This window comes from Muntiacus reevesi, chromosome 11 (assembly GCF_963930625.1).
Source record: "Muntiacus reevesi chromosome 11, mMunRee1.1, whole genome shotgun sequence".
NCBI lineage: Eukaryota > Metazoa > Chordata > Mammalia > Artiodactyla > Cervidae > Muntiacus > Muntiacus reevesi.
In genome coordinates, this window is record NC_089259.1 from 41,570,856 (window position 1) to 41,593,353 (window position 22,498).

Below are 22,498 nucleotides of genomic sequence, written 5' to 3' on the forward strand. Positions count from 1 at the left end.
TATATGTATATATGTGTGTATGTCAATGAAATAGGGGAAGAATTTACTGGATGTTCAAGATAGAAAGAGAAAGAAAAGGGAATAAAATTGCAAGTTAAATGCTTACTTGACATATTATAGCCCAGAGGACATATTAACTGCCTCTGCTTTATGATGAAACTTGTGTAAAATAAGCATACTTTTACATGCAGAGAGAATTTATCCCAAATGTATCTACATCCACATAAATAATTTTTCTAGAATGAAAATACCACCCTGGTGTAAAATAGTTCACATAATATTATTCTAAGGAAATTTCTTCAAAAATGACAGTATGAAGGAGGCTAAAACAGCAAATATCTAAGGTAAAGGAAATTAAGTACACAAAATATCAATAAACTACATAATTATTGAGCAATTCAAAGCAAAATATATTCAGACTTGGCAGTCATTGTTGTTTTTCTGGTGGAGAGAATTCAAAAGAAAATCTTATCTTAATCTCCAGATGTTTTCTCATTATCGCCAAACTACTTTCCCTATAGTTAACCAAATAGCAATTTATCAGATATTTATCAAATATCAATAAAATTATATTGGTCACTGCATGAATGACTTTTTGGGTTTTGGAAGTAATTTTTATGTTTTTTTTTTTTAATTGACGATAAATCTTAATATTTTAGGATATAGCTAAGTAATAAGTATAACTCACAAAGTGTATTTTTAAACACTGAGTTAATAAATAACATTATGAAGCTAGTAAAAGTAATGTATTAAACTAGATATTATCAGTAATTAATATCTTACTATATTCCTCATTTGTTGCTATTGTTCTTCTTTTCTTCTTCTCTTTCCTTCCCTTCTGTTCTCTTTTCCTAGTCTCAGATCAGGCATTAAGTCATATGTGGTCTTCCTTAAGTTTCTCAGAGTCAAGGGTCCTTTATTTTGTGAGTCTCAAATAGTCTGTCAAATTTCACAGCACTGAAAACTTTATGCAGTAAATATTAATAAATATCGTCATATTCACTGTTGTATCATCAGCTATAACAAGGTGCCTGGATTAGCAAGTTCTTAAAGTATATTTATCACACTACCCTGGCCTCCAAAATTTAAGGTATTTTCAGACATTTTTCATGCTTTTATAAAACATGTGATGTATGGTCAATAAACCACAGATAAATAATTTTCTGCAAAGTTAAATACAATACATTAAAAGATTCATGGAATACTGTAGATAAAAATGAAATACAACATTTAAATGAATAGGTAAAAAATAATAATTTGACATCAGTGAGGAACAGCAACATGAATCATGCAGAATTTGGTATCGAAGTCAACCTAAAGGACCCAATTATTTCACGCAAATCTGAAGTAATTTAATTTCATTTACTGCATACAACATTTGGCCAAGCCTAAAGCTTGCCCCACTCTTAGTCTTTTCAGTTATATGAACCAAATTTCAAATGGGTATTTCTCCCCTTTCACTAAAATATGACCTGCTTTTTTTGGGACAGAAATGTTGCTAATATCTCACTCCAGTTTTTCCTTGAGATGTTGTTTTACTCTCTCTCAATAAGTTTGAGGTTGGATGTATAAATTCCTTGGCAAATAGTATCACTGGCATCTACTTTTCTATGAGTGAAGAATGCAGCATTGAAAATTTAGTTTTAACTTATTTTAGGATATATATATTTTTTTAACTTAAAAAGTTCCTGGGATTTCCCTGGTAGTCTAGTGGTTGAGAATCTGCCTGCCAATGCGGGGTTCAAGAGTTTGATCCCTGGTCTGGGAAGTTCACACATGCCATGGAGGATTTAAGTCCCATGTGCCACAACTACTGAGCCAGTGCTCTGGAGCCCACATGCCACAACCACTGAGCCCCTGAGCTGCAACTGCTGAAGCCCATGCACCTGGAGCCTGTGTTCTGTAACAAGAGAAACCACTGAAATAAGAAGCCCATGCATCACAGTTAGCCGCCTGATAGCCACAACTAAAGTCTGTGCACAGCAATGAAGACCAAGCAGAACCAAAAATAAATAAACAAATAAATCTTTAAAAAAAATCAAAAGATCTCTGACTGATTTTACATAACATTTCCATGCCAGTTATGCACCAGGTGCCACCATTTGGAAAGTGCTAGATGGCTGGGTCTAGGAAAGCACAGGAGTATTGTATCTCCCTGGGCTTCCCAAGTGACTCAGTAAAGAACATGCCTGGCAAGCAGAAAACATGGGCTTGATTTTTGGGTTGGGAAGATCCCCTGGAGAAGGGCATGGCAACCACCTCCAACATTCTTGCCTGGAGAATTCCATGGGCAGAAGAGCTCAGCAGGCTACAATCCATGGGATCACACAAGAGTTGGACATGACTTGGGGACTTAGTGTTAGTCGTGACCAACTCTTTGCGTCCCCATGGACTATAGCCCACCAGGCTCCTCTGTCCATGGAGTTCTCCAGGTAAGAATACTGGAGTGGGTTGCCATTTCCTTCTTCAATAAAGGACTCAGGAAAGAAACAAAAATGCTTTTCTCATGCAAGACATTTTATTATTAATGTAGCAATAATGTGTTAGTAAGAGGAGAAAGAGTATATTCAAAAGACTTAGGGACTAAACAACAACAAAAATCATATCTCCCTGATCCACAGCATCCAGCCTCTGATTCTGATAGGATTCCCTGCCTTCTTTCTTTCCTTTCCTTCAGCTATTATTTACTGTGGCAGACCCTTGGCTTATTCCTTGAAGAACTTCAAACTTCTTTAGGACCTCTGTGAGGCTACCCACTTGCTGTGTAATCCCCCTCCAAGGGAGTAGCCTTCTCCAACAGAACCAGGTGCTGACTGGGCTTGATTAATTTATTATTTAAATTAATTAAAACTGACAATGGCTGATTGGGAAATCTGACTGTTTCTGTAGGTAAACAAGATGTGCTACAAGCTCAGGATCTTTTCTTGGCCTCAATGTTCTTGTCATCAGTGAGCAGGTCCTCTAAGATCAGCAGTTAGTCCCTAGTGAGGATAATGCATTTAACAGACTGGGCCCTGGTGTTTCTCCACCCCACTGCACTTCTGGACCTCACAGTGACCATATGCCATCAGAGGTCTGATGCAGATGAAGACCTTGTCAAACTGCATGTTGTCCTTTATCTCCCTCATGGCTCCAAGTTCCTGCCCCAGCCCATCCTGTCCCCAACCTGAGGTGGCATCCAAATATAGGAAAAAGCTTGATGTTTCACACATAGCCAGCCACTTTTTCAGCCAGCTTCCCTGTCAGGCCTCAGTAGTGCTCAAGGTCAAGGACGCCAATGTGCTTTTCCAGCCACAAATGTGACTTTGGGTGGAGGTTAATCTCCAAGCCAACCAGTGGAGTCCAGGTCCATCAGAAACAGCATGCAGGGCAACTCGCTAACCCCGGGGGTTAGGGTGAGGCCCATGTCTGGATAGTTCTGGGGACATGGGAGCCCTATGAGCCAGATGGGAAGGGAGGGGGCCACTTAGGAAGAGAAGGTGAGCCAAAAATGCACTCCAGGTCTGTCGTTTTATTCAGTTTTGTTTTTCAATATGGTTTTGCCATGTTTTGTTTAATTTGTGGACTTATCTATAAAAATACTTTGTAGATATGGCTTACATTATTAAGAATAATGTTTTTGTTAAAACTTTTAAATATTTTCTCCCTAAATGTTGCTTTTATTTTATCTCATATAGCATGAACTTTTAGATATGAACTGTTCATTTTTGTGTGATCATGAAACTGAATGTTGTATGAGGAAGAAAACAGTGGATGATTTCCCCCCTCTTGTTTATCTGTCTTTCTTTGTTGTGTGCTGTATTTAGTTGCTGAGTCATGTCCGACTCTTTGTGACCCCATGGACTGCAACCCACCAGGCTCCTCTGTCCTAGAATTCATGAAAGTCTATCTCACGCTGCTGCTGCTGCTGCTAAGTCACTTCAGTCGTGTCCGACTCTGTGCGACCCCATAGACGGCAGCCCACCAGGCTCCCCCGTCCCTGGGATTCTCCAGGCAAGAATACTGGAGTGGGTTGCCATTTCCTTCTCCAATGCAGGAAAGTGAAAAGTGAAAGTGAAGTCGCTCGGTCGTGTCCAATTCCTAGCGACCCCATGGACTGCGGCCTACCAGGCTCCTCCGTCCATGGGGTTTTCCAGGCAAGAGTACTGGAGTGGGTTGCCGTTGCCTTCTCCATTATAATAGCCAGTTACTATTTTTTTTCTTTTTATAATTGGACATGTATCATCAAAGCACAAACCTAATATAGCTTAGAGTCAACCATAACAGCACAACACAAAGGTCAGGCTCAGTGGGATATAGTTTCCTATTTTCATCAATTGCTTTTCACCTCTGCAACATTTGTTGCAGACTCAGCCTATCTGTTAGAGTCTAGATGCAGCTGTTTCATAAAGAACAGTATTGCAACGGCCTCCAGCAGTTCTCCTGGTTTCTAGTGTGTGTCCTTCCTTTAATCAATTAACTACATCCTCCTCTCCATCATCTTTGTAAAGCACAGTTGTGTCATTCTCCCACATAAAAGCTTTTCAATATTCCCATTTAATTATGGGAAGAATATGCAAAATATTTATTATTATGTTAGGGTCCCTTCACATTGACCATATCCTAATTTTCCAGCTATTTATTCAGACACTGCTTCTCACATGCCTTGTGATCAAACATATAAGCTATTCAGAATTTTCAACAATATTTTGTGCCTCTAGGAATTTCTGAAATATAGTTTAAAAATCTTGGTAACACATGCCTGAAATATGAAATCTGAAGATATGAATAAGTGTGTCTTTCACCATCATGAACTAATCTGGCATTAGGAACCATTTGAGAGCTGGTTATTTTACCTTTTGGAGAAGAAAATGGCAGCCCACTCCAGTATTCTTGCCTAGAAAATTCCATGGCTGGAGAACCAGGTAGGCGACAGTCCATACGGTCGCAAAGAGTTGGACACGACTGAGTGACTTCACTTTCTTTCTTTATCTATTTGGCCTTGCCTCATTCACATGTTAAGGTTATAATTGGCGGAAAAAAAAAAAAAAAAGTTGAGAATGTTTCTGTCAGCTCTGCTTCTTCTGTTATTCTAATTTTGTTGATAAAGCATAAACGGAGTACCCTCATTTCTCTTATGATCCAGCCATGTCCTTTCTTGTCTTCCAAGTATAACCCATCTTCTGACATAACTCCCCTGCTTATATCATGATACAAATGAAAAAGATATATCTGTCAAATTGGTGTTTCCCTTTTGCTTTTTGCCTAAATTTACTTATTTGGCAACTTTTGTCCTTCACGATTTACATTATTGACTTAACAATTATCTAATTCAAATCTGGTTACATTTTCTCCTTAATTTTTATTTCCATCCATTCATTTCAAAGAGTTTTATAAAAGGAGCTGTGAAAAGAGTGCTTACCATCTTTATCAGAATTCCCGTTCATTTAAAACGTATGTGAGATTGTCAACTGCCCAACATGTGACTCCTAGGTTAATATCATTTTAAAAGAAAATTAGGATAGTTAAATATATGTTAAAAGGTATAAAGCATTAGTCCATTTGTAGTTGACAATGTTATTTTAACAGATAATCAGGCAGTACTCATGAAATGGTTATAATAAAAGTGATGTTTCTAAATCAATGTCACCGTGTAGACTTCTATATTTAAAGTTACTTCACATATATCAGAAAGAAAAAGAGGACAAAAATTAAAGTAACATTATTGAATTAAAAACAAATAAGATGACTAAATTGATGAGTAATAAGTAAGACATAAGTGGGTTTTCTTGAGTATTTATTTGTGCTTCTTTGATGTGTCCTTAAGAATATTAGATTTTACATAAATTATGAAAGCCTTGAGCTCTTTATCTTATGGAAACATGCCTTTTCATACTAAAAATAGTCACAGAACAAAGTCTAATGATGAATGTAAAAGATTCTTATTCATTAGAATTTTTCATTCTCACATGTTCTTAAGAGAGAAAGAGAGATCAGCAAACACTTGTTTGTTCATATATTATCTCTGATACAAAAACCTCACAAACATTAATTCACCTCTGCATGAAGTCATAAAGTAAAGCCTGCACAGGAAATGAACAGAAAAATTAAAAATACAAATGCAGAAACAGTCATAAATATTAACCCCTCTGTCATTTTAGCATATTCATAAAGTCTATTTCTGCATAACAATTAACGACTCATGCTGTTTCAGCACCAACTTGGCAGATAACCAGGGGGCTTTTGTATTTTAAAATGTAAATGATCTTACTGATCAAATAACTGGGGGCATATATTTTTCTGCCATAAGAAAATCTAGTCAATAAAGAACTAAAACAGAGCTGCAATTACAATAACATTTCCTTTGGAAAAAACTGAAGACATCTTCCTTCAGTGAAAAGAAACTTTATCAAATACCTTACTAGTAATCTGATAATGTCACGTACAGAGCAAAATAAATCACTTCCATTGTCTGCAAGTTTAGAGGCAAACCTAGGTGTGGTGATAAAAATATTATAATTATAATGTTGTCCATTAGTCTTGCACTTTATACTTCCGATGCACTTTACATATTTGGTTCATGTTTGATATTTATCTGGCTTCCCTGGTGGCTCAGGTAAAGAATCCACCTGCCAATGTAAGAAATGCAAGAGACTTGGATTCGATCCCTGAGTCGGGGCGATCTCCTGGAGTATATCACAAAAGAGTTCAACAAGACCTAGTGACTAAACAACAGTGACAACGATTGATATTTATGGCTTCTATGATGGCTCAGATGGTAAAGAATCTGCTCTGCAATGCAGGATACCCAGACTCAATCTCTGGGTTGGTAAGATCCCTTGGAGAAGGGAATCGCAACCCTTTCCAGGATTCTTGTCTGGGAAATCCCATGGACAGAGGAGACTGGCAGACTACAGTCCATGGGGTTGCAAAAAGTCAGACGTGACTGAGCGACTAACACTTTCACTTTTCTTTTCCACACTATTTAACCTTACACTAAGGCCCATATATCTGTTTTCTTTGTTGCTTTCTCAAGAAGATCACGTTTGAAAAAATTACCTTAAATTTTGGATGATATACTTTTCCAGTAAAGTGATATTTATCAGTTTAATCTAAGGCAGTGGGACAAAGTGGTTCATACTTGTGTTCGAAAATTCAAAATTCAAGATCTACAATTCATTAGCTGGGTGACTTTGTGCAAGACATTTAATCTTGTTGTGTCTTCGATTTCTCATCTGTAAAATAAGAACAATATTTTACCTATTTCATAGGGATGCTGTACTAATGTATGTAAAAACACCTAAGTCAAACCAAGGGAAAGGCCTCAAGATATGCTAACAAGAAATGTTATTCTCTGTTAGGTCCTTGGCATTTCAGAAATTGTGCAAATACTTCCTTTATCTGTGATAGATGATAGTTGAAGATATTGAATACAATAAACATAAATTAAGCATATAATTAAAGAAAATGTCTAGTTTTGTTAAATGAATCATGTCAAAAATCTTGTATACATATGTATGTATCAAAATAATATATATTTGACACATACTGCTATCAAGAGAAAAACTATTATGCTGTATTTGGCTAAAAATGATGATAAAAGACTTGCTTTTCTGCCCGACATCTTTATTTTGGTATTTTTCCTATAAGAAACAACTCCTCCTTTTTCTTTCTTTTCTTTTTCTTAACATGTTTTAATAATAAACAGTAGCTTCTAAATACAATTTGTGTTACTTTTACAATGAAGTGTTTGAGTGCTCTAGTCTTTCTAAAGATTTACATTGAAAAAAGAAGCAAAGATATAAAACAACACTGGTGCCTTCTTTATAGTTCAACCCTCACATCCATACATAACTACTAGAAAATCATAGCTTTGACTCTTCAGACCTTTATTGGCAAAGTGATGTCTCTGCTTTTTAATACACTGTCCATGTTTGTCATAGCTTTTCTTCCATAGGACAAGTTTGTTCTCCTTTAAAACTATATAATATTTCATATATTATCAAAATATAGATAAAATATTTCATGTAGTATATAGATTTAAGGAGAACAATCTTGTTCTATAGATACCAACTTGAAAACATGCTCACCATTTTTTTAGAGAATGAATACATGTATTATTTGACTGTCTTGTCACACCAATTAATGTTTTTTTGATTAGTTCCTATCCATCAACTCCAGCATGTTTTATATGTTTGCTTCTTTCTTTCAAATCAAGAACTAATCAACATCTATATATATCTATATAATATATGGACTATTATATTCATACTTGTCCTATAGAAGAAAAGCTACGACAAACCTGGATGGTGTATTAAAAAGCAGAGACATCACTTTGCCAGCTAAATTCCATATAGTCAAAGCTATGGTTTGTTCAGTAGTTATGTATGGATGTAAGAGTTGGAACATAAAGAAGGCTGAGTGCTGAAGAATTGATGTTTTCGAACTGTGGTGTTGGAAAAGACTCTTGAGAATCCCTTGAACAACAAGGCAATCAATTCAAAGGAAATCAACTCTGAATATTCATTGGAAGGACTGATGCTGAAGCTGAAGCTCCAGCAATTTGCCCAACTGATGTGAAGAGACAACTCATTGGAAAAGACTCCATTGCAGGGAAGCATTGAGTGCAAGATGAGAAGGAAGTGACAGAGGATGAGACAGTTGGATGGCATCACTGACTCAATGGGCATGAGTTTGAGCAAACTCAGGGAGATAGCAAAGGAAAGAGAAGACTGGCATGCTGAAATTCATGGGGTCACAAAGAATTGGACATGACTTGTGACCAAATAACAATAATATTCCATAAGTTGTAAATAAAAAATAAATACACATTTTAATTTAATTTTTTAGCAATTAAAGCAGCCATTAAATTAATAATGGTAGATAATTCGCTTGATTTTGGAACATGCTTTTCACCATCTTGGACACATATTTCCCATGGTGTGATTGAACTCTAAATTCTAGGCGTGGCATATTTCTCACACCTAACCAATGATAGCTTTGAGTTAAAACAGCTAAAAAGTAATATTTGTAGGGAATAATGTATGTTTAAAATCTAATTCTAGTATACATTATATTGGCTTTTTTAAGTAACCAAAGGACACTCTAGATTACTATATCAATTTTTGGTTTTGTGATCAGTAAGATACATTTATTTTCTACTAATATTTGATATTAGGGAATATCACTGAATGAAGAGCTGATGGTTATACTCTATTATGATGTTCACCCAAACTGAATCTTGGTCAGTAAGTTTTTCATCTGTTGATCTATTAGAATTTATTTATTTATTTATTTTAATTTTTGGCTTGGAAACTGAAGATTCATCCATTTCCAGCTCCAAGGCTTCAGCTATCAAAAGATGAATTTACTATTAGTAGCTTATAAATTTTAGTATTGTTTACCTTAAGTTATGGTTATTATCAAGTTTTATTTGTACTAAGCAGGGATAGATCACTCATATGTCTGCCTTCTTGAAAAAAATAAGGCAATAATTCTCAGAGCATTTTATGATTTTAAAAGTAGAAAAAGAGAGTGTCAATTTACAGTGATAGATTTCAAGTGAGTTCATCAGACTGTCCATTTTTTATTCTAAATGCTCTAGTAAAATAATATTCTTTCCTATGCCAAGTGATGCTTAAATCTACTGACAATCAAACTATCACAAATCACTAAAGGCTTTTTACCTACTGAAGCAGTCTGTTAAATGTATACCAAGTGGTTGGGCACCTACAAACCAACTCTTTGACCATATTTGAGACTTTCAAATTTTTAATATTTAATGACAACTTTTCCTATAACCTTTCTGAAAAATTAAGAAAATATAATTTGCCACATTATTATTTCAAAGAAAAATAAGTTCATTACTACATCCTCAAATGATATCTGTTAGCACATATGACAAGGCAAACCTAACTAATGAAGATGATATCCTAATTAATTTTTATATTTTTTATGCTTCTTTTAGTTCTCTGTCAAATTTGCAAACTTTTTATATATAAAAATAATATGATAATGGTGACCATGATATGTGTTATATATGTGGTAAATGTCAATATTTGAAGCCATACAAATGAGAGTTATTACAGAGTTTACTACTTAAAATACAGACTTTCTTCTGATTAATATTTGCAATGTTATTAAAGATTTTTTTGTATATATAAATGTATTCATATATGTCTTAGTCACTAACTACCTATAGTAAATCTAATTTTAGCTTCATCAATTTCTTTCTAGTTCAACTACAATACATTTCTTTTGAAAAGTATGTACTTTTTCTAAATTTCCTTTAATCCTGCGTTTTCATCTCATAGTTATCTTCATTTATTCTTTTCCATATGTCAGAAGTAAAAATAGAAACAATGCTTCATGCATTAATAATCAGGTCATTTTCCTTTCAAATAGAATGGGAGAAGAAATGAATTCCATCTATATCCATATATTTGCAATCTCTTCTTGTTCCTCTAACTGTAGAACAAATTAAAATGCAAATTATGTTTAACAAATTCTTAGAGTAGTATATCTGGCTTTAGTAATCTGAGTCTTTAAATAAATCTGCTTAGATTTAGTATTGAAGAAATAGTCCATTTTGTTTGAAAATGTTTAAACTTCATAATTTTCCAGAAAGCTTTTTACTAATTATAAATTATATAACTCTAACAAAACTAAAATAGATTTTTTTTGTTGTGCAAGTAAAGATTGTCTTATATAAAAAAATACAATAGGACACTTATCAGAATAAAACCCATCAATTAAAGTAAATTATTTCTTTAATTTACTTAGGTCAGGATTTGAATCTCCTTTATTAAATCTTTGTTAATTTCACCTTTCTGTCATCTAGAAACTTTTAATGGTGTATTATTTTATATAATTAGCTATCATATGTGACAATTGGATACATTTGGCCTACTGTTAATTCTTTGTAGTACATATTCTTTCTGTTAAATCACAAGGTTTTACATATATTTATGGGTATCAAGAAGATTGTCAATGAAAATCAAATTTATATGAATAGTTTTTATTATAAATAATCAAAACTACTGAATATTGACTGTGGATATTAAATAGGTCCACTGAAAACTCAGTTTAAAAATATACATACACAGAGGTGGAACAAAAAATGTTACTTACTAAAACGTTTAGAAATTGCTGATTAAAAAAATAGCTAATGAACTTTGAGATTATCATACATTCTATAAGCATTTACTATTTATATTTTTTGGCTTCCCTGGTGGCTCAGACAGTCAAGAATCCGCCTGCAACACAGGAGACCCGGGTTCGATCCCTGGGTCGGGAAGATCCCCTGGAGAAGGGCATGGCAACCCACTCGAATGTCCTTGCCTAGAGAATCCCCATGAACAAAGGATCCTGGCGGACTACAGTCCATGGGGTCGCAAAGTTTGTAATAAAGAGATATGAAAAGTAAATGTAGGTACCGCATAAATATTTTTAATTATTGTAGAGTAGAGTGCTGTTGGTTAGTCACTGAGTCATGTCTTGGCAACCCTCATGGACCAGTCTCCTCTGTCCACAGGATTTCCCAGGCAGCAATACTGGGGTGGGTAGCCATTTTCTTCTCCAGGGGATCTTTTCCACAAGGGGATTGAACCCACATCTCCCGCTTGGCAGGTGGCTTCTTTACCACTGAGTCACCTGGAGAGCTCAGAGATAATATGCATCACTTAAAAGTATTAATATTCATATTTAAGTTGGTAAATTTTAAAAGCATTTAAAATTATTAATATGTGAAAGAACTCATTTATTATTTCTTGCAAATATCATTTGTTGGGTTTCTACAATGAGTAAGATGTTATCCTAAGAATTAAGAATATAACAGTGAGCAAGTCAGATGTAGTTTGTGCCTCAAGGAATATTAGGTCCACCTCTGTACAGAAAATTTAACATATTTAGAGTAACTTGGGGTCTGGAAGGAGCATCCAAAATTCTATTAGAAGTTATTTTTTGTTGAATTGTGTCTAGTTGTACATTTCTGAAAGTATTATTTTGAGATAATGATCAGCCCCAGCTCTATGCTGCCTTGTGTACAAAGGGCAGACTGGGCTTCCCCTCAAGCAAGGATTGATTTAGCATGTTTCCTGTGAACTATAATCGATCCCTCTTCCTTTTATTCCTCTTTTAAAAAGTACTATTAAAGATCTTTAAGCACAAGTGTAGTCCTTAACAGAAGTGACAGTGGAAGAAAAATCTAAATGGAAGCATTAAAAAAATTAGATCCCTGATGAGTAATTCATTATCTCATCAGAAAATATAAATATTTTATAACATTAGTTCATAAGGTGCAAATTTTTGTAATAAAGTGAAACTTTCATATGCATAGAAAATCAGAGTTTTTCATAAGCATTTAAAAATTCAGAACAAAAGCAAATTATTGATTTCATTGTTGAAGAACTGATTTGAAAAATGAAAGGCACTATAGCCAAAAGGTTTCTGGCTTTTCCTTCTGGCATCACCTGCTGCTGCTGCTAAGTCACTTCAGTCGTGTCCGACTCTGTGCGACCCCATAGACGGCAGCCCACCAGGCTCCCCCATCCCTGGGATTTTCCAGGCAACAACACTGGAGTGGGTTGCCATTTCCTTCTCCAGTGTGTGAAAGTGAAAAGTGAAAGTGAAGTCGCTCAGTCGTGTCCGGCTCTTAGTGACCCCATGGACTGCAGCCTACCAGGCTCCTCCGTCCATGGGATTTTCCAGACAAGAGTACTGGAGTGGGGTGCCATTGCCTTCTCTGTCATCACCTAGGAAGCACTTTTAGAGCTATTCTAACAAAGTAGAAATATTATTTATCATAGAATGAAATTCTATAGATTAAATAATTCAAATAATTAAATACTACTTACAAGTGACTCTGAAAATCCTTTAGATTTGGGTTTATAGGGTATTTTTTGACATTAGTGTTCCTTCTTGGAATTTCATTCATTGTATTATTGTTCCACAGAATCAACTCATGATATAACAACTCAACAAAAGATTTAAATCTGGTAGATAACCCTGTGGACCATAGGCCACCAAGCGTCTCTGTCCATAGGATTCTCTAGGCAAGAATACTGGAGTGGCATCTCCTGTGTCTCCTTCTTCGCAGGAGGATTCTTTTACCTGGGAAGCCCCAAATAACCTAATACATTTAAATAATTTTAATAGTAGATTTTGCTTGTGTGTGTGTGTGTGTGTGTGCATGTGGTGTGACTTTATACACCTGTGTGCTGAATCACTGTGTTTTAGAAATAGTCCAGTAGAAGAAATGAAAATAAAATCAGAACATGTAAATGAAAAAATTCCTACAATGAATGGAGTGTTTTTCAAGTAGGGGAATATTATCATCTACACCATTATCAACAACAATGCAGAAAGACTCATGGCTTAAAATAGAATATCTTCAGTTTGAATATGAAAACCTAAAATAGAAACATACTCAAAGAGCATCTGAATAGAAGAAATGGACTTTGTCTAAAATGAATCCTTAAAAAGCTTAAAATTTTCCTTGGATCCTCTGTGAGTATGCTTAATTAGTCTTTGAAACTATCATAATTGCACATTTTATTGTGGTTATTTTCTAGAACCCTAACAATTAAGAAGTTTTATATAGTCAAACTGCAATTGCATAAGTGAATAATTATTTATTATAATATTACTATTTATTATATATTTCTGTCAGTTTATCTGGTGTAATCTGAATATCCTGTTTGTGCACAACACTAAGCAATTTAAAGACAATTTTTTTTTTAAGACAATTTTTTAAAACACTTCCACTCAAATCAACTTCCAGTTGTAGGAAATAGACTAGAATTTTACCAATGACTGTGAGTAATAACACAAATTAAAACTGCCTGTTAAGAGTTGTCTAATTTAGGGACAAAGCAAGTAAAGGAAAACATAATAAAAAACAAGATGAGAGGAGGTTCCTTTCTCTAGAGGCCTCTGCATGCTTCTCACTGCTTGTGAGGATTAAGCATAGGTAGTTGTCCTTCAAGGAACTTACTACACTCACTCAACACCTTCACTTCTTACCAATTTACAAAGAAATTCTGAAAATCAAATTTGGCAAAGTTTCAAGTTGACATTCACATACTGATTTAAACTCATTATTCACACCACGTCTGCAAATGAGATACCCAAAGGGACTAACACAAAGCAATGAATGAAAAACAAACCAAAAAAAAAAAAAAAAAAAAAATGTTCACAGCAAATTTTAGTACTAATACATCACATAGGAGTCCTGAGGAGAATATGGATGAAGTGAACTTTATTTTGGCAATGTAGGAAAACAAAGACATTTAAATTCCATTTGTTCTCTCAAAGCAAATTCTTGTTTATGGTTTATTTGTAGGACTTCTGGTAAAGATTAAAAAAAAAATTGCTGCTGACTAGGAATCATGAGCAATGTCAGATATTTCAAAACCATAAACAGAAACCACATCAATAAAGTTTATTTTCTCTGGCATTACTTTTACATCTCTGAAGGACAAGTGAACAATGTACAGGAGCTTTGGGTTCTGGCCTTTGAAAGGGCTGCTGCTCTTATACTGAGTTTGGAAGGCTTTATGCTCCATCTGTGAAACACCTGCTTTTCGAAGCTACTGACTGATCATAGCAGCCTCCCATTAGTCTTACTGGAACTGCTTCTGCTTCTAGAGTAAACATTGTGGAATCTTTCAAGGCATGCTGGTAGCACTGGGTAGAAAGTAAACGCGAAGTGAACAGGGAAATGGTAAAACTGAGGAGTAAAATCTTTACAGAATTCTTTGATCTTATCCATGTTACAGGTTTATAGTGTCCATTTGTCTCAAGTAATCCATGCCTTGAAATATTCTGGATATCAGGAATCTAACTTGATCTTCTGAGTGATATGTAAATATATTAGCACATTAAACAGAGTTTTAAGTTTGTAGTAAGACACTGTCAGATTTAAATCTCCATTCTAGCATGTTCTACTATTCTTGAGTAGGTTATTTAGCCTCCCTAAACCTTCAGTTCAGTTCAGTCGCTCAGTCGTGTCCGACTCTTTGTGATCCCATAAACCATAGCACAACAGGCCTTCCTGTCCATCACCAATTCCTGGAGTCCACCCAAACCCATGTCCATTGAGTCGGTGATACCATCCAACCATCTAATACTCTGTCGTCCCCTTCTCCTCCTGCCCTCAATCTTTCCCAGCATCAGGGTCTTTTCAAATGAGTCAACTCTTCGCATCAGGTGGCCAAAATTTTGGAGTTTCAGCTTCAAAATCAGTCCTTCCAATGAACACCCAAGACTGATCTCCTTTAGGATGAAATGGTTGAATCTCCTTGCTGTCCAAGGAACTCTCAACACCACAGTTCAAAAGCATCAAATCTTCGGCGCTCAGCTTTCTTTATAGTCCAACTCTCACATCCATGCATGACCACTGGCAAAACCATAGCCTTGACTAGATGGGCCTTTGTTGACAAATTAATGTCTTTGCTTTTTAATATGCTGTCTAAGTTGGTCATAACTTTCCTTCCAAGGAGTAAGCATCTTTTAATTTCATTTTAGAATGGATATAACACATACTTTGCAGGAGTTGTGAAAATATTAAATTTTAAAAGTTCATTTAACTTTTAAATGTAGAGCAATGCTTGATATATTGTTGTTCAATTTCTCAGTCATGTCCAACTCTTTGTGATACCATGGACTGCAGTGCACCAGGCTTCCCCCTGGCCTTCAGCATCTCCTGAGCTTGCTCAAACTCATGTCCGTTGAGGTAGTGATGCCATCCAACTAATTCATCCTCTGTCATCCCATTCTCTTCCTGACTTCAATCTTTCCCAGCATCAGGGTCTTTTCTGAGTCAGCTCTTCATATCAGGTGGCCAAAATATTGGAGCTTCAGCTTAATCACCAGTCCTTCCACTGAATATTCAGAATTGATTTCCTTTAGGATTGACTCAATCTCCTTACAGTCCAAGGGACTCTCAAGAGTCTTCTCCAGCACCATAGTTCAAAAGCATCAGTTCTTCAAGAGCATTCAGCCTTCTTTATGGTCCAATGCTCACATCCATACATGACTACTGGAAAAATAAATCATAACTCTATGGACATTTTTGGCAAAGTAATGTCTCTGCTTTTTAATATGTGACCAAGCAAGTAAAGGGAAACATAGGAAAAAACAAAAAGTCTGATATATACTATGTATTTAACTTGTGCACCACCAGCACCAGTAGAGATAAGCATTGCCATCAAGCAAAATGTCAGGAGCTACCTCAGTTTCTCTTTTTCTTTCTCACTCACCCAGTGTGTGTAAATATACATATATGCCTCTTATGAAATACTAATCTTATTCTTGGTCTTTCTTCTTGCCTTCTCCTCAGGCCAATCTGAAGATCAGTCCTAAAATTAAATTGTGGCTCTTGCTTGCTCAGAAATGTTCAATGTTATATCTTTATTTTAATATAACAGCACAAATCTTTAACAAAGTCTCCTTAAACCCTGCAAAATTTTGCACTGACAAAGCTTTTCCTGTTTTGATCTCCTATATCATCCTACAATTTCTTTGGAAAAGACCCTGATGTTGGGAAATATTGAAGGCAAAAGGAAAAAGGGACAGCAGAGGATGAGATAGTTAGCATCACTGGCTCAATGGATATGAATCTGAGCAAACCCCAGAAGATAGTGAAGGATAGAGGAGCCTGGAGCACTATAGTCCATGGGGTTGCAAAGAGTTGGATACAACCTAGTGACTGAATAACAAGGGCAACATATGCCTATTTTGGTCACCATTGTATCTTTCTACAGCTTCTGGTACATAGTAGTCAACAGTAACTTCCCCTTTCAACAATGAATGCTATGAAGAGACATCTATCTAGGTCTCCAAGCTATAGAAAATTAAATAGATGCTATCAAGGAGATACCACATTATGGCAGAAGTGAACAACAACAACCCTTAACAAAAAATTAATAATATGAAAGTAGAATAAAAGTACTCTAAAGGATAGAAAACACTTTAAAGAAAGAGAGAGTTTTGAAAGTAATGTCACTTTTAATAGAATATTCAGAGAAGAGATTTCTGTCTAAGTGACATTTGAGCAGAAAGCTGAATAAGGCAGAGAAAGTATATAAATATTTGGTAGAACAGCATTTCCAGCAGAAGTAAGAAAGAACAACACAAAGGTCATCTGGTGATAGTATGCTTGCTGTAGTAAAAAAATAGCAAGAGGAACAGCGTAGCTGGAATTGTGTGAACAAGAAAATAATAATAGGATATGTCATTAGAAGTTAGAGGAAAAACATGGATAGTTTTGCTGAATAACTGAATTCAGGAGTTCTAAGAATAGTAATTCTAAATATTCATTGGCACTATAGGAATTAGTTAATATATTACACATGCAGGTACTTGGGAAAAACAAATCTCAGTGGAAAGACCTGTTCTCAATCACAAAGAATTCATAATGTAGTTGTGAAGATCAGTCATAAAGACATAAGGGATAATTAATTGCATAGGAAAATGTATGGTGACACCATATAGTGCTAACAAAAGGAATACTAAGAATTTAAATAAGACAGAGAATGCCATGAGAAAATTTAAAATATTTCTTAGGCATGCATGAACCTAAACTGGGAAGTGAGGGTGGTTATTTGGAATTAGAAACCAGAGATTCTAGATAAAAGAACTATCATGAGTAAAGAACAAGTGAAAGGAATTCACAGACATATTGAGAAGTGATGCAATTAATTCATTTTTTAAGGAAAAATTCCCAGGCAGTTGTTCAGAAGTTAGGTGGGGAGAATCACTTCTATCAAAATGTGGAGTTTAAATCTACTATTTTGGGGTATGTGTTTAAGACATCGTTGAATTAGAAAAACAAACCATGTGTTCTATGTAAAATAGATTTTGGATAGGGAATTGGAGACCTAGATAGCCATGGAAAAAGCTGTGGAAGTGAAGGTCAGAGAACTTTCTGCTAATGATTTCTACTTCTGCTCAATATGAACTGTCCTAACAAGCACTTTACAAAGGCACTGAACTCCTCAAGAACCTCCAGAAATCTCCAATCAACTGTCTCAGTCTACAGCACTGAAGCCAATTACTTTCCAGTGCTCACTTAGAAGTTACTTCAAGTTTCCATTTGTCCACGTATCTGCCTGCATCTACCTGTGAGGAAATAATGAATTCTCCTTCATTTCCACTTCCTATATCTTGCATGAATGCTTTCAATTGTCAAAGTCTAACCCAGAACCATATGGAGAGAGGATTTCTTAAAAAAGAAGATCCGGGAGTCTCCTCTAAAGGCAGAGCTGACCTTAGTAGGAAGTGATGTTGGTGATTAGTAGAAATACCCAAGCGAGCAGAGAAAGAAAAATCAGAAGATGGAAGGAGACTCCAGACCCTTCATCTATCATCACACAAAGCACTTCAACTCCAATATTATTCTTTCCTATGATATTTAAATTGAAAAGAAGTTTATACTACTAAAATTAAAAACAGAATGAGAAAACACAAATGGTGTTTTTTCAAACAAAAATTCATTCTATCAAATACACAAAGATATCTATTTCCATGTTCTGATATTATTTAGTCATAGAGATCAAATCTTTTCAACTTTTCTTCATATTTCATGGTTATTAAATATTTGCTGTTCTTATAATTCTCATCTACTTCTGTTTGTTGCTCTCTAATGTTTTTAAAATGAGATGTCCAGAATTAAAAACAGGTTTCATAATGAACTCTAATAGAGTAAGAGAAACTATTTCCTTCAATTTTCTTGTTGGTATCTGTATATTCATGCACCCAAAATGTAAATTAATGTTTCAGAATTTATTTCACACTTCTAATATTGAGCTCGCAATCAAAATTTTCCAATATTTCACACATGAACCACTGCCAAGCAGGATCAGTTTCCCTGAAAGATTTTGGAATCACACAAAATCAATAGCTGAATTCAAATAAGTGAAATTTCCAAAGGAAACAGCAAAATATATAAAAAGCAAAGGCATACAGACAGCAAGTTAAGATCTGAATGTTGTAAGATCAAGTTCATATCTAAAATATCTTGGCAAGGAAATTGAAAATTAAAGAATGCCATGTGTAAACTAAGCAATGAAGGCATACTTAGAGCCAATAAATATTTTAATTCAGTAACAGAGTTTACTCAGTAGAAACCCTGAGATGTTTTGCTACTGAAGGAGTTAAAAAGAAGGGGAAAAAAAGCTTAATAAGTTTGTTCTTGAAGCACAGATTAAATAGATTAAATGAGATATGCAAAATTAAACACGGATCAGAGGCTAATATATGGTAAAAATTATAATATCAGATGTACTCATTTTAAAGCATTAGAACTAAGAGAAAATTATACTCTAGGAAGACAGCTGGCCAAAAAATGTTTTCCAGTAAAAGAGTAAGCCATGAGCATCTGGAGAACACTGGAGTTTCATGTTTCCAGCAGAATTTGAAATCATTTTTATCTTTACAAGCATAACACAACACATGATCAATCCATAGTCTCAAAAATAAGTGAAGATAAAGTTGTTTAGAATGTTGAGTGTCTTAGCCAGGGCATCCCCATATTTCTGTTTTACATGTATAGTTTACTATAGAGAATATTTTTTTAATGTGTTTAAAAACTGTATTGATACTATTGTGTGATAAATCCCAGATCAGTTCAAGCAGCTGCAAGGAAAACATTTTTATTATTAAATTAATAATTTCAAACCAGACCAGAAGGGACCATTATCCCAATGGATATGGAGGCATATTGTTCTTTGGCTTAACTAAGCCAGGAACTCTGAAGTGTAATGAAATGTGCATAATTAAATGACAGCAGTTGGGTTTTGATATTTTGGTTGATGAAGTATTTGTTTACATTAATTTTATATGGTTCATATAATTTGAATAGTAGTACTGTGCCCTGTCATGGAATATTTCAAAAAAAGAATTTGACAATAGATGTACAAAGCATGCATCTCCTTCCTTTATTTCTACATTTTATTTAATTTGCTAATCTGCTTAAAGGATTAAAGAAGAAAATTAAAATAATATTGAGAGTCTGTCTAAGAATAACAATGAGGAGACTCAAATGTCTGTCATTAGTAATTGAAAAGATGCTAAATCTCAAAATAAAAGTTTCTAAATAAATAGCAACTATAAGGCTTAATGAGATTTATTTCATATAAATTATTCCCTTGAGTTGCAAAGGGAAAGGTCTATGCTTTAGAGTTGGTTGTTCCAATAAAAAAATCAAATCATTAATAATATTAATAGTAACAACAGCAAAAATCATTAGCATTTTATACATTGCTTGCTATATTCTAGGTACTGTATTAAGCACTTTTAGAATGATTGCTTCTAGGATATAAAATGATCAGTATGAAAGTTTTCTAACTGATTATTCAATTCTAGAATGAAAATAACATTTAAAGAACATACTACAAAGTCCACCCATTTAAAGTGTACACTTTAAATGACTTTTAATCCTTCTGTTAAAATATCTACATATATAATATGTCTACACATACAGCAAGAAATCAAAGAAAAAATATAAAATAGGCTTATAGTATTACAAGACTATTTACTGACTGATAATCAATTTAAACTTTTTATGAAAAATGGTACAGAAAGACAAATTTACCAAAAAAAAAAAAAACAAAAAACAACATTTGATTTACGTACTAAATATTTTCCCTTTTAGTATAAAAGTTCCCAGGAATTCTGAAATCCAATATTCACTATCTCAATAAATACTTTAAAATATACTATCACGATCCTTTTTTTCTCCGTAAATCATACAGACAAATGCATACCTAACATATCATGCTATGATAGAAAGTGTACTAGATAGCTCAGGCTGCCATAACAAAATACCACAGACTTGGTGGCTTAGACAACAGGAATTTATTTCTTATTGTTCTGAAGGCTGAAAAGTCCAATATTTAAAATATATTCTTACTGGGTTCCCTAAAGACTGTCTTCTGAGCTGTCAGATGGCTATCTTCTCACTGTGTCCTCACAGGAAAGAGAGAGAGGGGAAGCAAATTCTCCTGTGTCTCTTCTTATAAGGGCATCCTGAGGGGTCTGCTACGATGACCTCACCTCCAAAGCCTCCATCTCCAAACACCATCACGTTTGGGGTAGGATTTCAGCACTGAATGTTGGTTAATACACCTCAGTCCATGGGCTTTCCAGGTGGTGCTAGTGGTAAAGAACCTGCCTGCCAGTGCAGGAGACTTAAGAGACGCAGCTTCAGTCCCTAGGTCAGGAAGATCTCCTGGAGGAGGGCATGGCGACCCACTCCAGTATTCTTGCCTGGAGAAACCCCACGAACAGAGAAGCCTGACGGGCTACAGTCCATAGAGTTTCAAAGAGTCAGATATGACTGAAGCAACTTAGCATGCACAAACCCGAGTCCATGGTAGGGAGGTTGTTTGAAAAATGCAAAAGAAAAATTTTTGTGGCATAAGCTGCTAGCTCTTAACTAAAAAGAAAAGAGGGGAAAAGTCAGTTGTGGAAAGAGATGTAAAAGATAGATGTCCCAAGGAGAAATTAAGGAAAAATTTATTTTAAGAATCATTTAAAATCAAAAGTAGTCAATATCTATATCTATAATGTCTATAAAGTGTAAATGGAGTCATAATAAAGACCATTATGTGATGTCTTTTCTACCTTGAGGTTCTTAAATACTATACAGTACATTGTGTCTCATGATAAAAATGTGCCAGTGATTCAAAACTAATTTTAAGTTTTAATTTTGATTGCAATGGCTGTAATTATTTTAACCTCTGACAATACAGCTATGTCACTATTATTAAAAATCACATTTCCTTACCATCGTGTAGCTGTGGGCCACCTTCATTAATTCAATGCATCCTTGAGCATCTGCAAAGGCTCGGATTCCTAAACAGTTTGATGGATGCAAGAGCTTCATGAGGAAATGGCAACACACTTCCACTACTTGAGGAAGCTGAAGAAGGCAAGCTGCTGCAAGAAGGTTTTCAATGGTTTCTTCCTTTAATTCCAAGCAACCTAAACATTAAAATAATTATGAAACATGTTTAAAGAATGAAATAATATGTACCAGTCTATTATTCCAAACATTAGGCCAACCTTCTAGAAATGATTGAACCTAAATTGATAATCCAAATAAAATATAATTCATAAAAGGCCAGTAATTGTTTTTGGTGTCTTGCATTTCTTAGTTTGTATGATATTCAAAATCATACAAACATAAACACAGCTTCCTCTGAAATACCTGTATCCTACTGAACAGGAATTATGGTTGTTCTTTCTGTTGTGAATTAAGTTATCAAAAACAAAGAGAGAAATATTTTACAACACATGTCTTTCTAGGTGGTTCTAGTGGTAAAGAACTGCCCTGCCAATCAGGAGACACAAGAGAGGAGGGTTCAATCCTTGGGTCAGGAAGATACCCTGGAGGAGGAAATGGCAACACACTCTAGTAATCTTGCCTGGAGAATCCCACGGACAGAGGCCTGGTGGGCTATCGTCCATGGAGTGGCAAAGTGTTGGACACGACTGAGGCAACTTAGCATGCATGCAC

The 22,498-nt window shown here is 35.0% G+C and overlaps 1 protein-coding gene across 2 annotated transcripts in view; it reads right to left on the reverse strand.

The window, feature by feature from the left end:
• The window catches only part of KLHL1 (kelch like family member 1), a 460,807-nt gene that overhangs the window by 226,300 nt on the left and 212,009 nt on the right, over positions 1–22,498 (reverse strand). For both annotated transcript variants that reach the window (XM_065902214.1, XM_065902213.1), the window contains one exon: positions 21,767–21,963. In XM_065902214.1, the coding sequence (XP_065758286.1) occupies positions 21,767–21,963 (197 nt within the window). The remainder of the gene's footprint in view (positions 1–21,766; positions 21,964–22,498) is intronic.